The sequence below is a fragment of the Clytia hemisphaerica genome, unplaced genomic scaffold (genome assembly GCF_902728285.1).
Source record: "Clytia hemisphaerica strain Z4C2 unplaced genomic scaffold, Clytia hemisphaerica genome assembly, whole genome shotgun sequence".
In the NCBI taxonomy this organism is placed as follows: Eukaryota; Metazoa; Cnidaria; class Hydrozoa; order Leptothecata; family Clytiidae; genus Clytia; species Clytia hemisphaerica.
Window position 1 is genome coordinate 963,350 of NW_027103852.1, and position 17,652 is coordinate 981,001.

General features: G+C 35.0%; 1 protein-coding gene across 1 annotated transcript; it reads left to right on the forward strand.

Annotated features, from left to right (window-relative positions):
• The first annotated feature begins 581 nt into the window (after positions 1-581).
• On the forward strand, positions 582-17,226 carry LOC136807960 (organic cation transporter protein-like). Its single transcript, XM_067064588.1, has 13 exons — positions 582-746; positions 1,734-1,839; positions 5,949-6,158; positions 7,025-7,221; positions 7,925-8,028; positions 10,904-11,031; positions 11,980-12,172; positions 12,492-12,710; positions 13,063-13,197; positions 14,202-14,287; positions 14,619-14,727; positions 15,129-15,337; positions 16,503-17,226. Exons 2-13 carry the CDS (start codon positions 1,800-1,802, stop codon positions 16,562-16,564), a joined length of 1,692 nt encoding a protein of 563 aa, XP_066920689.1. The 5' UTR covers positions 582-746; positions 1,734-1,799; the 3' UTR covers positions 16,565-17,226.
• Positions 17,227-17,652: the final 426 nt, after the last annotated feature.

The following is a 17,652-nucleotide window of genomic DNA, read 5'->3' on the forward strand; positions in this document are numbered from 1 at the left end:
CTATCTTATTGAAGCGCTAACAGAAATAATGTGTTAATTGCCAATCTGGAAACGAAAATGAATTTTGAAAACCGAATTGACCCAAATGAATGAACCAGTTTAGGCACTTGAAGGAAGAAATTTAGTAATGATACGAACCACATTCCGCCCTTTTTTTATCTCCGACCACATAGTCGAGATTGGCGTTTTTTCTTAGCTATTTTGTTTACGCGCATTTGAAATCCAAAAATATTTGAAAATTTGAAGTTTCGGAGCACTTGATGGGTCAACCTCGTATCTTAAAATGCTTTGATTTAATTTCTCAGGTTGTCCAGCTATCTAACCACGAAAATTGACAGTATAATGACAAGATATACATGATTATCGTCTTTGACAACAACCCCATTAATGTCGATTAGCAGATATCTATCCCTTTCAAAAGTTGGCATATTTTTGATAAGGTCTTAATACATTTCCAATTCTTTTTATAAGTCTAAAAGTAAATAAAGATTGATAATCTCTATCGCAAATTGTTATCCTGATTTTGTATGTAGCAAAAAAGTTTTTCTTCATTTAGGCAAACCTCTTTATAATATATTGTTCATTGAGATCTTTCAAGGTTTGAAGACTTTCTAGGCCTGGACTGGATGTATAATCTTCCCACTGTGACTACATTGAGGAGCATTGGATTGACAATGGTAAATGGCCTCTGAATTCTTTAAAACACATCTGAGCGGCTGTCCTTGGAATTCTATTTAATATTTCAGGTATATTCTTTTATTATTATCCTTGTATGGTTTTAAGATTGATCTAGTTTTTGTAGATTTTAGAGTGAAGAAAACCATCTTTATTGCATGAATCTTTTTATAATTGCATCTCAGATTACTTTTAGCGAATCCAAGATAATTAACTTAATCATTATTGCACATGGCCCGGACATAATTCTCAACTACCTTAAGAATTATTATATGTTAAATCAAGACAAATCAAAATTTAGAGAGTTAAAACTCGTTAAAACACGTTCCTGGGGGGGGGGGATACTAGGGCAAAATGGGTTACGGAGATGCTCCGCTGGTCAGGGTATCTTTTTTAACCTCCACGAGTCCCAGGTAGGGTCGCAAAAACAACAAAATAGAAAAATCAGTCCCTGGTAGGGTGCCTATTTTTGGAAAATTTGGGGAAAAAGTAGAAAATTTGAGAACATTTTGGAATTTTAGTCCCATTCAGGGCCACTTTTTTCGCAAATTTCGAGTCCCACGTAGGGTCCATTTTTCGAACCACAGCGGACGCCCCCATCTGTCGACAAGGGTAGTACCCCCCCGTAACACGTTGTGACCACACTATTGAAAGTTTAATTGTTTGCTATCAGAATAATGATGATAGCCATCAATTAGTCACAGCCTTCCATTTGAATTAAATCTTTATCAATATCATCAGCATTTTTATTTTAGGGTTTGTTTAGAAAAAGCACTATCTGTATGTGTCGAAAGTATTTGCTTGAGTAGTAGTCAAAACTTTGCCATCGAATTTTTAGATCGATGTATCTTGTTTTCTTGATTCATTTATCGTTTTTTACATTTATAGGATGACCGTTAAAATCGCCCTATGAAAATTTTCTTGCCATACCTCTTCTCATGAACCTTTTTTTCCCGAGTCTTCCAAAACATGCTTCATGCTGTATAAAGCTTTCCCCTAACTGTATTTTGCTCTAAATTTCATAAACTAATGTTACTTCAACAATTATTCTGTTTTAGAGTCTCAGCTAAGTTGTAGAAGAGCGTGAAGCATCAATTAAAGTTTCAAGTCAAAGAGGCATCAACATGGTAACACCATCAGAAGAAGAGGACCATTTTTTGAATTGTAAGTTTTCAAATTCCTAAGTGCAGGGATATGATATGACGTACCTAGGCTATATTATATCCCAGCTAAGTGTATATTTTTATGACTTAACTATTCACATTTGTTTTTTCCAGGCATGATTAATAGACCAATAAAAGTACGGGTTTTTCACTAGAATAATCCTAATGGTAGGATCATTTTATCAGTTATAAAAGAAAACAATCCAATTCGAGTGCCTTTTTGAAATAGTCTCTGGTCAAAAATGAAGCTGTTATACTCGTTTCCAAGAGGCTAAGTTTCAAATTGCCAACATGAGCTTTGTGTCCTTCGTTTATATAGAAGTTTGCACGTATATGTAATAAAAACAAGAAGCCCAGAGGGCATGAAGGCCCAGCAAATAAAAGTATGAACTGAACAAGACTTGAGTAGCAGAGGGGATTTGAACCTGGAGTCGCTACTACAAGCCATAGACGCCTTAGACCATTCGGCTATCTCTTATTTACAACAATAAGTAATAATTCATAATATTTAAATCTTATATACAGAGATGTTTTTTTTTCCTAACACGTGAACAAGTGAACTGTTCACATGATAGAGAAATGTAAAAACAACTTTTTTTTAAAAGAACATCTTCCTAAAGAGAAGAAGGTTCGTTACGGTTTGTTACATTGTTTTTCTTAAAACACACTACATCTGTTATGTTCTTATAGTTTTAATAGTTAATTGTATTTTCTCCTTTTATGTTTTTAACCAATAAAGACGATTTCAATTGTTTTTTATTCTGTCAATCATGTTTTAACAGCCAATCAAATCCTTCACAATCTGAATTAGCCTGTGCTTGAAAACGCCATATATGAAAACGCGTATCGCCTAGTAAATTGTTACACACTGACACCGGGCAGAATGCTAATGAAAGGCCCAGTACGCTAAAGCTAGCTGGGCCAACAAACTTTTCAAACCCTCAATTTGCAATTGCTCCGGAAATAGCCTCTTGATATGTTGGATTTGAAAAGGTTCTAAAGAAAATCTCCACTTACAGTTGAATGTTTGTTTTAAAGTACAAGTGTTCATTCCGTCTGTAAAATCACTGGCTACTCCTTTGTAGAAATCCTCTTTTTGTGTCATTTTAGTAGTATTCAAGTGGTGATTAGGTTTGTTTGGAGGGAGTCGGTGTAAGGGGTCTTATTTTTTATTGTGAACAATTGTTTCTTGGGGTACGAGAAAGGAAACGAGAATTTGACCCTGATGAATAAGCATCCCTGGCTATCTGTGATTGATGATTGCTGATCTACCTTAAGGGAACTTATTTTGGCGGGAACTAATTTTGACGAGCGGCAAAAATCCTGAAAATTTATTTTGGCGATTGGTGAATTGTTTTTAATTTTGGCGGGAACTTATTTTGGTGAATTTTGTTTAAATTCGCCGAATTCGCCAAAATTAGTTCCCTTAAGGTGAGTTAAAATCGTAATATCTTATAAAAGATGCTCTGTTGCTTAGTATTGCTAAGAATTACTAATTAAGGAAGGGGACGATTACCAGATTTTAGGGCTTCTCTTTACTTACTCTTTATAAGTCAGATCAGCAATGCGCCAAATACTGTATGTGGTGATTTTATATAGATTTTGGTGTTGAAAATATTTTATCGTGAAATTCCGGGGTTGAATTAAATTTTTGACTTCTACCATCAAAAGGTCACGAACTATTATGAATTTACGATCAAGACAAAAATTTGGGATTTAAAACAGATAAGAAACTCGATACCACACAAAATGCGACCAGAAATGTTTGCATTCGAGCATACGTGTTAGAATATTTTACGAAATTAATTAAAACAGTCTGTATCATGCAACTACTGTAACCACAATAAAGCATTTAGCTGGGATGATGTTAAAGGCTTGCCTGATACTTTGGATATGCTGGTTTGGAGTGTTTTGTAATGGAAGCGTGTGATCGCAAATCAATATATATATTTCTTTTTATATTATTTCAACACGTACTTCTTGCGTTCTACAATTCAAATTTAACTTGATATGTATTTGATTGGTTATCATGAAACTCGCAAATTTTATACTCCTCCTAGGAGTGCACAGCTTTTTTCAAAGGTTTTGATTATTGGACCAATGTCAAATTGGCAGACAATCAACGCTACAATCAGAACTTGAAGTTTGAAGCTATTGGATAGTTCAGCCCAGTGTGGTATATGCGTTTGACTATAGTAACTGGAACATCTCATGTCGGACCTCTTTTCTACTTGTTTGTTGTCAGAATTTTATACAAAATCAGCCAAAAGCTGTTAGAATTATGTGAAACTTCAGATACCCTGCAAAACAGAATACCTCGATTTTCTTTTTGGTAAATTTTACAGAATTTTAAATAAACGTTACGTATATCTTGAACCAAACTTTGATCGTGTATAGCGGTGTTATTATTGTCGTAATTCAATACAAAATATTTCCAGCTGAGCTGTAACTGCAAAAACTGAAATTTTTTGTCTGAAAATTGACACGGCGAATTTGAGGTCACTATCCTATCTATGAAAAGGTCTACTTGTTGACAGTTGGAATACTCCAACAAAACACTTCATATACCATCCTCTTTGTTTCAAAAAATAAAATCAAAACAAAGCGCAACTAAGTAACTTAGAAACCAGCACTTGAAATCATGTCTCAGATGCGCGTGGTCTCTCGTGTTTGATCGACTATCTTGAAAGTAGTAGCTGTACTGGGTGAATTGGTTAATTAACCGATTTTGTATTTATGTTCATTTCATTGTAAAAGAAGTTAATTATTTCTTGTGACTTTTTTAAAAATTTTTACCGGGTGACCCATGAAAAAGTTCGGACAGTTTTCGTTGGCTAGGGTCTGAAATAAAAGTAATATAAACTCAATATTTTTTTTAAAAGATAGAGGATGCTCTAACTGAACCTTTGAGCTATTACTTTTTAAATTTGGTTTAGTGGTTCTTCATTTATGAGCTTTTAAAGTCAAAATTCAATTATCGGAAAGTGCAAAAACACGTCAAAAATGAGGTATCAAATTATAATTGTTTTCTTTATCTTTAACATTGTGTTTTTCGAGTGTCCTGATGTTTTACGACCTCGTTAATTAGTGTTGTAGGTAATTAAAGTTTGTAAAATATTAAATTAACAACGAAGTAGATTTATATAAATTTATTGTGAATATTTTTATCAAAAATATTTAGCAAATAGGCAAAATTTGACTTCTTTATGAAAATGTCGCGTTTTATGAAAGAACAGAGAGAGTGGGTTTGTCTGGAATATGCTAGAAAGTGTATGGTGGTGGTTCTTTTCTGAACGAATAACTTGTTAATAAATTTTGTGAAAGTAAAGAATCTAAAAAAAGTTTTAAAATTGAATAAAAATATCTAACATGCTCTTTTCTAACGATTTAACGACCTTGCTTGATTGATTGATATAAAACAATTTGATACCTCTTTTTTGACGTAATTTCACTCTTTCCGAAAAGTGAATTTTGACTTTAAAAGCTCATAAGTAGGGAACTTGTGGGTCAAATTTAAAAAGTAATAGCTCAATCTTTAAGTTAGAATATCTACTTTCATATTAAAATTTCAAGCACTTTGAGACATTTGTTCGGCCTCGAGACGCCGAAAACTGTCCGAACTTTTTCGTGGGTCACCCGGTATATATAAGTTGCAACAAAAGGAACACCTAACAAGCTCTTTTAATTTAATCGTTACAAATGCAGATTTCAAGTATCCAATAATCCAATTGCAAATTACCTATCATGGAATGTTTTTTCTACGATTTCCCAATATCTAGACTTCGAATGATAAGAGAAATTTAGTCCAAATTTACAATAGCTCAACGGGAAAAATACAAATATTTTTGGGTTCCAGTAATCGGAAGTATATTATGTATAATGTACCACCTTTCACGCTCTTTCCTCGTATTAAAACATCTTCTATGATCGTTCGGGACGAGATGGAGTTTTTACAAGCTTTTATTTGATTTTGTTGGTCGTTAACCAGTAATAAAACAATTTTATTACTTTTTCTAAAGTCGGAAACATTTTTATTGCTTCAATGACCAATTTTTAAAGTATCCAGAAGTATCTTATAAAAACTCACTCTTATCTGGATCTTTCTTCCAGCGAACAACAATAACACGATGATCCACCCAGAACAAGATGATAACGAAAAGAAGCTATCTTCACCGTCACAAGAAACCAAGCGTGCAGTGGATGTGGACGAATACCTTGAATATGTTGGTCGCTTTGGAAGATGTCAGATTCTTCTACTTCTATTATTCTGTTTAATCATCATTCCATCTACTTATCAAACCTTGGTCATGTCTTTTGCAGGTAATTTGTGCATTTATTTTTTCCCTAAAGAGCGTATCAGTTAAATTTTTGCCTGCTGGAGTTCTGGGATATATTCCTTGTTATTGTTGCTCTGATTCACTTAGTAGATATACAGCTAACTTTCGATAATTCGATTTTACATGGAAGTTTTAATTTATAGGTTTGGAAGGTTTGAATTTTACAGAGTATTTCAGAAATATTTCTACGTGCCGGGAAGTAAGATTTGTCGAATAATAGAAGATTCCGATAAGGCTCGAACTACTAGCGGGAGTCGTTGTTTGTTTTCACCCTCTATGTGTCTTTATTCAATCTTGAAAAGTGAACAAGCATCGAGATTTTTTTAAATGAAGGGGCATACCAAAAGATTGTGAGTTGATCAAACATTTTGATTGTACATGTCAGAAAGGTCAGTTTGGCGCATTAGAACCGACGGTAGAAATTTTTTTTTTGGACCTACCCCGGTGGAGTTCCTATAAATTAACCTTTCCGTTCGTCCGTTCGTCCGTTCGTTCGTTAGCTTTCCTCATGATTGGCTCGTTAGTTTTTTCTGATTTTTTGCACAAAGATGCATAACTATAAACCCTCGAATGTGAATGTTTTTTTGCTCTCGAAGTCTTGAGTATGAAAGAATATTTTCAAGAGCATGAAATTTTGGTTTTTAAACGTGTTTTTTTTATTATAAGAAACAAACGACTAATTTTAATAGATTGTCACTATTTGTGTTCTAAATGATTGTTTAATGGTCACGCTTTTTATGTAGATATCAATTATATATGTGTTAAATGCATAACCAGGTAGGTCCATAAAAGTATCACTTGTTTTTTTAAAGATAGTTTATTGAGATATGTATTTAATCTTTCTTTCAGGTCATAATCCATCTTGGAGATGCGTGATTCAACCCAATGTCACGAATGCCAACAGCACTTCGAGTTCAAATGATACGGATCACTGCTCAGTTGCAGGTGATATCAGCTCTAAGGACGATTATTACAAGGCTCGATGTCAAATGAATCGAAGTTTGTGGGAATATGCGAAAGATAAAGATTACTCTATCGTGACTGAGGTATGAACTCGTTCTTTCTCCCTGCAAATGTGAATACTCATGGGTATAATACGTACGAGAGGGTAGTATATCCTATACTCAATGCATACATTAGTAGACTATTACTAAACTATAAGAACGTATAAGGCTTCTTGACTATAAAATATGAAGACCAAGCTAAGAACACTTAAGAACATGTGATCTCAGAAGCATCGTGACTGAGGTTTGTACTCTTCCTTTTTTCCTACATAAAGTAAATGCTCATGGGAGCTCAATTACGTTCGAGTAAGACTTATAAAGAGATCGGTCTGTTGAGGTTAAAATTTGAAACTATGTGGCTTGTTGTTCACGCTCTAAGTAGTATCCAATGCATGAAAGCCTTCGTATTAGCAGCTTCTTTGGATGCAAGCTTCTTTTTCACTATCGCTTGCTTTTATTTGCATGGCCTCAATATTTTGCAAAGTAATTTTTTTTTACTTTAAAAAAGGGGTAAATAAGGGTAAAAAGTCGAAAATTTTCTTCGTCGCCCAACCATAGTGGGCGACATATTTTTTTGGCCCCCTCAATTCGATTCGCACGCCGGGGGCCATGATTTGAAGATTGTTTATTAAAATTGTCATCCTCTAACGCTTCTTATATACTACTGTACCAAAATGGTAGGCTACCATGTCGTTAACGCCAACTAAGTTACCAATAAACTAAACTGAAATTGTTTTATTTCTAGTGGGATTTAGTTTGTGAGAAGAAGACCTTATCATATCTGGCGAATTCTGCTATGTTTCTCGGTTGGGCTATTGGTGCCGTTGTTCTTGGTTGGTGCGCTGATAAGTAAGTACAGTGGAGTCCATAGATTTATAAAGACCGAAAGGCTAGATGGTGTACTTTTGCTGAAAAGTGTGCCGTGGTTAAGGTAGGTAATCCGACCTTAGGATCTCAGGATTTAAAAGCTCAAAATTGCTCGAATGAGGCTTGGAATATAGCTTAGAAGCCACCAGACCCCTCTAAAATCGAAATATTCAATGGAAGAAAGTGGAAGTGCTAAAATAGCAATTCTCCCCGAACTTTAAATTTTGAAAAACGTTAAAATACACTAAAATCTCAATATATTTCGGGGTTGATTGTAGGTCAGGAGACAATACAAAAGAATTTCAGTGCTTGACCAATCGGAAGCTTCGCGGGTTTTCGAAAACAATAGCAACAATATTTTCCGATATTCACTTTTTTTTGCCTGCGATGGCTTAAAGCACGACATCTAGCCCTTTGGGCTTTATAAATATATGATGGAGTCTCTATAACTCGAACACACATGAGGAATTGAAATTTGTTCGAGTTATGGAAATTTCGTGTTGTAGAGACTGATTTATAAGGCATTGTTAACTGAAAAGACAAGAAAAGTTGTTCGAATTAAGGAGACGTCCGAGTAATAGAGTTTCAAGCTCTGAAGACTGGTGGTACATTACCTTTTAAACTCCATGTTTTCCGATCTAATGACAAACATGAACTTCTACATTCTAACCTGGAACGCCTCTTTTTGGACCTACCTCCGGGTACCCCGGTGGAGGTTCTATAAATTAACCCATGTCCGTTCGTCTGTTCGTCTGTTCGTCCGTCCGTCCGTCTGTTACCAGCTTTTCTCAGGATTGGCTCATTAGTTTTTTCTGATTTTTTGCACAATGATGCAAAATCGTAATGCCCAGAACGTGACGGAGCCCGATTTTTGAGAAAAAATTTATTTGGGCAAATTTGGGCCAAAAACTACCTAAAAATAGGGTTTTTTGGACTTTGTGCAAAATCCTGTCATTACTTTTTTCTGATTTTTTGTACAAAGATGGAGGGCAAGATTCTCTAAAGAATGGCTGAAGTGGTTTTTCCCGGAAAATTCTTATTCGCCTTAAAAAACGGATTTTCGTATTTTTGGGGAAATTCCCTTTAACCAAATAAGAAAATATAGCTTTTCTCAAAGTTAACTCATTATTTTTTTGTGATTTTTTGCACAACGATGCAAAATGGCAATGCCTAGAATGTGTCGGAGCCCGATTTTCGAAAAAAAATATATTTGGGCAAATTTGGGCCAAAAACTGCCTAAAAATAGGGTTTTTTGGACTTTGTGCAAAATCCTGTCATTACTTTTTTCTGATTTTTTGTGCAAAGATGGAGGGCAAGATTCTCTAAAGAATGGCTGAAGTGGTTTTTCCCGGAAAATTCTTATTCGCCTTAAAAAACGGATTTTCGTATTTTTGGGGAAATTCCCTTTAACCAAATAAGAAAATATAGCTTTTCTCAAAGTTAACTCATTATTTTTTTGTGATTTTTTGCACAACGATGCAAAATGGCAATGCCTAGAATGTGTCGGAGCCCGATTTTCGAAAAAAAATATATTTGGGCAAATTTGGGCCAAAAACTGCCTAAAAATAGGGTTTTTTGGACTTTGTGCAAAATCCTGTCATTACTTTTTTCTGATTTTTTGTACAAAGATGGAGGGCAAGATTCTCTAAAGAATGGCTGAAATGGCTGAAGTGGTTTTTCCTGGAAAATTCTTATTCGCCTTAAAAGATGGATTTTCGTATTTTGGGGAAATTCCCTTTAACCAAATAAGAAAATATAGCTTTTCTCAATGTTGACTCATAATTTTTTTCTGATTTTTTGCACAATGATGCAAAATGGCAATGCCCAAAATGTGAAGGAGCCAGATTTTTAAGGAAAATTTTTTTGGACAAATTTGGGCCAAAAACAGCTTAAAAGGTTTTTTGGGCCTTAATGGTTTAAGTTTCCTTTTTACAATTTTACATTATTCAACACACAAGCTTTATTTTTCCATTCTGAATTTTTGTACAATTATTGTCACTTTTTTCTTATTTTCATCTGATGTTAATCATTAGGTAGGTCCATTCAGCATGTTGCTTGTTAGGTCTTGGTTTCAAATAACTTGAACTGTCAGAATCTCTTTGAATTTATGATATCTACATGATTCAAAGCACACTGTTGCTTGTTACATGACAAGTTGAAGTAACATGATATTATTATATTCACGTTTGTATTAATTTACAAGGTTTTTCTACCAGGCAAAGTTAACGGCGTTATCCAATATATTTCTAAGTCTCTTTTGATATCTTTCAAGTGTGCATGAAGTAGCTTGAGTTACAAAGAAGCGTGACGGCGATACTTGGCATGAGCTCCTTTTTTTCTCTCCCACTTTCTCTTCCTCTCTTTTCTTTTGCGAAAGAGTGTCTCTCTTTTCTTTTGCGAAAGAGTGTCTCTCTTTTCTTTTGCGAAAGAGTGTCTCTCTTTTCTTTTGCGAAAGAGTGGAGGGGCTATAGACCCCACCCCTGTTTCACCGGCGCTGTGGCTTGCGGAAAACTTAGCTAACTTTTCGGCTAAAACTCCATTCCATATTTATGAGAGACAATTGCCTGAGCCACTGTGGCGGAATGCAAACTAATCTTAGCATTCGAATACTTTGATATACTTAGCTAAGTTGTACTTTATAACTCCGATGCAAAGGTATTTTATATTTTTCACAAGAGTTCTTCTACACGCGTGTTTTCGATACCGTCGTCAAAATAATTTTACTTGTTTTCTCGTTACCATTCTTAACGCGCCGCTGAGGGTTGAAAATGTGTTTGCAAAAAAGATTTTACAATCTGGTTAGCGTGAAAAGAAAAGTAAAAGTAAAATCGTCAAATCTGAATAATTTTATCTCTAGATATGGTCGTAAGAAGGTTTTGTATCCAGCCTGGTTTGCCTTGATCCTTGCTGCATTTATCAGTGGATTTTCACACGCCTTATGGCTGTTCATTGTGCTTCGTGTTATCATTGGCTTTTGCCAAGGAGGTAATTAGATACTCGTGTACATGATTCAAATGATTTAGACTAGGCTGAATGCACTACCACTATATTTTGTTACATAAAAAATAACAAAAACTGTTCCAGGGACGCCAGCAACCTTTTTTAGGTTGGTTGGGAAAGGGTTTAAAAAAAGTGGTGACCAGAGACAGCGTTTCAACTCTGGAATTCACAAAAAATTTAGAAGATAAAATTGTTGCATAATTAGCCTCTCGTACGGTGTTATGTCGGTATATTTTTCACTTCAGAAAAACATGGATATTTTTTTAAGTAGTCTTTTGAGAAAAAGATACAGAATGCACTGTTTTTTTGGACCGACCTAAAATGTGACGGAGCACAATTTTCAAAAAAAAATTTCCAGCCGAAAATGCCAGAAATATGCCGGAAAAAAACCGGTTTTTTGACATTTTCTCGAATTTTTATCCTTAGTTCTTTTTGATTTTTTGCAGAAAGATGCGTATTCGCAATGCTAAAAAATTTTCCGGTTGAAAATGCCGGAAATCGCCGTTTTTGCAGATTTTCATTGGTTTTTTTTTATATTTCTATGTTTTTCACGCAAAAACATTATTGATAACAATGCTCACCATCAAGCATGATTCAAATGATTCAATTGTCAATAAAACTGATTTTTGCGACCAGAAATTTCTATTTATTTTTTCCCTACAACCCTTCCCTGTCCCCCCATCAACAATCAATGATGAATTTATTGCGTTACGCATTTTCGCTAAACGCTTTATTTTCTGACTGATTTTTTTCATTTTTCTCCTTGCTTTGTTATCTAACTTTCATCATCAGGTAGGTCCATTCAGCATCTAGCTTGTTAGGTTGTATATTTTAAGATAAAGCTGAGAAAAAAGTGATTGAACATTCCCATGTTTTTTATTGTTAGCTCTCGAATTGCTTAATCGTCGAACAATACCTTTCCATTAACGTTAGGTGTTGGTCTGTGTTTGTTTGTCATGGCAACTGAACTTGTTGGTCCATCATGGCGAAGTTTTGCTGGCACCTCCATTTGGTTCGCTTTTACAATCGCTTTATGTATCATCCCCGTGCAAGCGATGTATTTGAAATGGAAAATGTTGGAGATTCTATTGTCTATACCTTACATTTGGCTAGCTGGATTCTATTTGTAAGTACAATTGTCTAAAACGTAAGGTGTCTGTCGATATCTATTATGATTAAAAACTTTAGGGTTGATTGTTAGGAAAAGGCTACCTTGTTAGGGTCTTCGGTGGCGGATTTAAGGGGTGCTCAAAATTTATGACGTAGTGTGTTTCTTGAGCCGTTTTCCTTGTAAGGAAATAAAGTCAAATCATTCCGACTTTTCCCTACTCGATTCGTCATAACATGTACCAATGTATTTTGAGTCCGAGATATAAGTAGTTAGATGATTGTTTTATCTCATTCAAACATGCTTAAATAAAACTTCCATTCTTCCATTCATCCAGCGTTACCCCTGAATCAGTGCGTTGGTTGCGTGTCAAAGATCGTATCGATGAAGCGGAAGCCATCTTGAAGAAGGTAGCGCGTGTCAATAAGATGCAAGTTCCCGACGATATTCGATTGTCAAGTCCGCCCAAATCACCGATGGGAAAGAAAACAACTTTTATCGATCTTTTCCGACCATCTCATATCGCGATCAGCACGGCCATTCAGTGTTTTGCATGGTAAGTGTTGTAAGGGACGATATTCAATGATATAAGAATAGGCAAATATTATATTTAGTGCACAAATTTATTATTAAAAAATCTTCCTCAAAAACATCTGGGAGGTAAAATGGATTGAAAACTTTGGAAGGTAAAAAAGAGAAATGGACTTATCATATCAGTCAATAATCTGAAGAGCCGTTTGGTTCCCCTGAAAACTACAGTCAGAGGCACTGTCCATCAAGCTATGTGGTAGACAAAGCTGTCTGTCGTCGAGTTGAGATCCTTATTTGCTGCTCTAAAGTCTAAAGGGTGTGTGTTTTCTCCCGATTCTTCCTTGTTTAAACTATTTGGATTTCATTATCTTTCATAGGTTTGTATGTGGTCAAGTGTATTACGGTATTTCCCTCGCAAGTGATCAGTTGGGTGGAGATATGTATCGTGATTTTGTGTTAACAAGTCTCGTCGAAATCCCTGGCAACATCATACTCATTTATCTCACCAATAAGTAAGTTTCCCAGCCTAAGTAGATAATGGTTGAATGAGTAATGGGCTTTTCCAGAAAAAAACCGTATACCCCCTGTTGAGGAGGTCCATCATTTTGTGGCTGGAAATGCTGTAACCCCCTGGAATTCCAGGCAATTTCAGGGTTAAACCCCTCTGCAATTCTGAATTTTAGTAGGATTTAAAAGGCTACCCCCATGGAATTCCAGTTATTTTTGACAGATTTTTGTATCTACCTATGGAATTCCGGCACATATCAAACCTTACCCCCTGGAACGGAAATGTACCTCCTCAACAGGGGGTATACGGTTTTTTTCTGGAAAAGCCCAATTCTGAAGTAACTTTCCTTAGATTTTGATAACCTTTCATTACGGTAGCTGTTGTAGTAAATCAAAACTTTGACATATGAGTACGCCTCTACTATTATTTGTGTATTTTAAGTCTAAGATTTTAATCCATCTATTGGGGTGACTACATGTAGATGGAGTTGAATTTCATGCCAGGAAACACTGGCGTGTACTACGTCTAAGCGAGTCGAACTTAACTTTTTATGACTTGAAAATGCATTAACTTGGTAAAATAAGCCCGTGATTTTTTCTTTTTTTTGATTATTCAAGTTTTTGCATCCCTGCAACGTAAATTGTAAAAACCTTCCTCTCGTTCTGAAGTATTCTCAGATTTTCATAACTCTTCTGTTTGTCGGGTTGCAAATCTTTTTGTTCGGTTCGAAGGGTAGGCAACGATAGATTTTGTTGCTTGTTTACAAACGAAGATTATAAAGAAAGTTTCAATGTCGGCCGGCTACATGTGATCACCCCGTAATAAATAGAAATATTTTTCTCACAAAAGTTTGGCCAATTTATTTCACAAAATGAAGTAATTAGTACTGTAACGCTTCGAACTTTGGATCTGTAAATCGATTTACAAATGCTCGCAGTTTAACGTATGATCTTTCTTATCCTTTTTCTTTGTCTTAAGCTAAACTTAAGTTCTTATTCTGTTTGTCAGATTTGGTCGTAAGCCAACAGTGATCTACAGTATGTTGGGCAGTGGTTTATCATGCATCGCTGTTGCTTTTATCCCCAACAGTGGTGGTAAGTAATGAATTATTAGTAACAACATGATCTCGAAAATCCTTTCTGAATTATGTCAACATTCTTCATAAAGACCGGAGATTTGGGCCCCTAGGATCATTATTCCCTGCTCAGGAAAGTCCGGAAATGCCGTTTTTAAGCGTACCGTAAACATAACTCCGTCTGGTGGCCCCCAAAAATCCTGTAAGCCTTCTTCTTTTGATGAGGCAAATTCAACTTTGGCAACCTAAATGTCCGAAGAAATTTTTTGTGACACTTACTTTTACTTTTACAAAGACTCGGTGCCGGATAATTTTCATTATTTAAAAAATCATTGAACATATTCTTGCAGCTGCCAAATGGGGGCGTGTGAGTTTGGGTATGCTGGGCAAACTTGGTATCACCATTTCATTCAACTCAATCTACATCTGGTCTGTAGAATTGTTTCCTACCATTATCAGGTAACATATTTTTAACTTCGACATGTGTTGAATTGTATCGATTGTGAATCTCACTCAATTTCTTATTTTCCCCATTTTGTGAGTATTTCTGTGCAACTTCCTAAGGAATTATGTTTTAAAGTTCGCAAAGCGAAAAATGTTCAACATGTTTTTAGGCCATCGACTATGCTTCTTCTTATATAGTTTGTTCTTATGAAAAACATGTAGTTGACATTCCCTTATAAGCCTTTTTGATACTCCCCATATGCACTAATCTCGTATGTTTATTCCTAAATGCTACGCTTTAACCCGATCCTGGTGGAGTGTCAAAAATCTAATATAACGCTCATTTCGACACCCTTGGTTTGTAATGTTATATACTTTTTACGGAAAATATAAAATAAGATTTTCCTTTCCAATAGAACACAAGGTATGGGTCTAATGATTGTAGTCAGCCGTTTAGGCGCCGCTTCTGCACCATGGGTGGCACAATATTTGAATGAAGTACACGATGTTCTTCCCTTCACTGTAATGGGAGGACTGGGTGTCATTGCTTCCATCGTCTGTTTCAAACTGAAAGAAACAAACGGTATCCCGACTGCTGAGACCATGGACGGTGCTGAAAATAATGGTAAGTTCTAGCCTCATTATTGATCATTCATTTTACCAGGACTACGCTCTGCTCTACAGGGATGTTTCGAAAAGATGAACTGTCTGTCATCCTTATTACTAAAAACATTTAAGGGCTCTGACGATGGTGAATTTTTAATATTTGCCACTTACAAAAAATAAATTTCTACTTGATGTAGCCCACAAAACTATGGCATGTTATACATATTCTGTTAGGCCAATTATCCGTGAGTCTGAAAATTTAAGAATAGCGATGAAAAAATTTGATGAAGAAGAAAATGAAGACTTTTGCGAAGAAGAGTATTTCAACTTTGAAGAGCTTATTTTCGGCGAAGAAAAAACATTTTGAAATTTTTTTTGCGCTAGATGGTGTATCTTTTACCGAACTAAAATTATTTTTTCGGAAAATTTTTCTAAATGCTTATTTGCTTCAAAATCTTGAAAATAGTGCTTTCTGATCAGTTTTCGATCTCAATTTTTGATAAAAAACAGCCATAACTTTTGATGCATTAATTCAGAAAATTTTTCCGAAAAATTTAAAACAGTTCTTTGCGGACAGTTTGAAAAAACTTCGAAACAAAAAGGTTAATTACCCATTAAAACTTAGCAGCACTTTTTATAAAAGAAGGTGATGCAACATATTATTAACGTCTTTTTAAAGTTCATAACGTCATTTGTGCAATTAAATTCTTAATTACTCTTAAGGGATTTGATTAAAAGGCAATTTATAAAGGCAATTCTTTGTTAAAAGTGTTAGAGACCTAAAACATAACTTTTATGTTCAAATACTAAAATCAATTTTTCAAATTCAATTTTCTTAATTACTCTTAAGGGATTTGATTAAAAGGCAATTTATAAAGGAAATTCTTTGTTAAAAGTATTAAGAACCTAAAACATAACTTTTATGTTCAAATACTAAAATCAATTTTCCGACTATGGTCAGAGCCCTTAAATCCTCTTTCGGAGCGTCCGCGTTCCGAGTGAATGTTGTAAATATTCAGATAGAGTTAAAACTTTCCGTTTGCTTTGAAAATAATCCCAAAGCTGCCTCAAAGTTAGAATCCCTATGCTGTATGCGTAAAATATCAGCATATCTATTTCCTATTTAAGGCTTTCCAGGTATTTGCTGTTGTTGCGTACCATATTGTGTTTTATAATCTTTTTAGAAAATGTCGAGCTGAAAGACTTTGAATCGAGCAATGGAAAATCGAATGCAGTTTGTACTTGAGGGAAAGATTCCGGCTTGTATTATGTACTAACGAAAACTAACAACTACCATTAAAGGACGGTTCCAGAAGAGGGAAGGTATTTGACTGCTTCATTCTTCTTCGATTGCAGTTTTGGCCGTCTGTCATTAATGATTTTCCGACTAATACCAGGTGACTAATTTCCATCTTTTACTAATTTATATCTTCGGAAAAGGAGAAAATTATTACACTTGAGACTCTGTAATTCGACGTTAAATCTCCCCTTTACGCAAAAGTTCTATTGCCCTTCTATTTTCATCTAACCAGAGAACCTGATCTGTATGTCAGATCAAAGATTTCATTAAAATTGCATAACGTCCTCCTACTAACCAAATCACTGTACATATTTTTAAACTCAGTATTTTTTATATCATACAAAATCGACCAAGATTGTGATTAGAATTTAATTTCTAGGGACAAGCTGGAGTTTTTACAAGGTGTTATATGTGATTTGGTTGGTTGTTAAGTTAATTTAATTACTTTTTCTAAAGAACGCGTCATCTCTTTTACTTCAAATGACCAATTATTGAAGTATCTTATAAAAACTCCAGCTCATCCATTTCTACGTAGCATATAAACCTTTTGTTTATTCCTGTAAATATACACCAATATGTACCTTAGATCATGAAACGATTCGAAAGTATTGGATGAAACCCTTCTATATCATTTGTTTAGATCCGGGGGGAGACTTAGCGGGAAAAGGTATGTTAGCAGGTATCAGGGTCAGTTTTTCGAGATTCTGGTCCGCTATAACATCCAACCATATCATAAAACAAATGCTATCTTGCCGTGCTTAGATCAATGATTTGAACTATGATTTCTGTTCCTTTAATACGGGAGTAAAAAATGACCCTTTTTAGAGAAAAATGATGTGTTCTCTCAGTAAATGTACTCTTATTTTATGTATTTTGCGTGTTAGAAAGTCGAGCTCAAGTGACTTTTTCTGTACGATCTAAAACATAGAAAGCTTAGAATACATTCAACCAAACATAAATTTTTGCACACCATCTTCTTAAGTTAAGACAATAAAAGCGCTTTGCACACGATCCTAGGACCTTTAACATGCTTA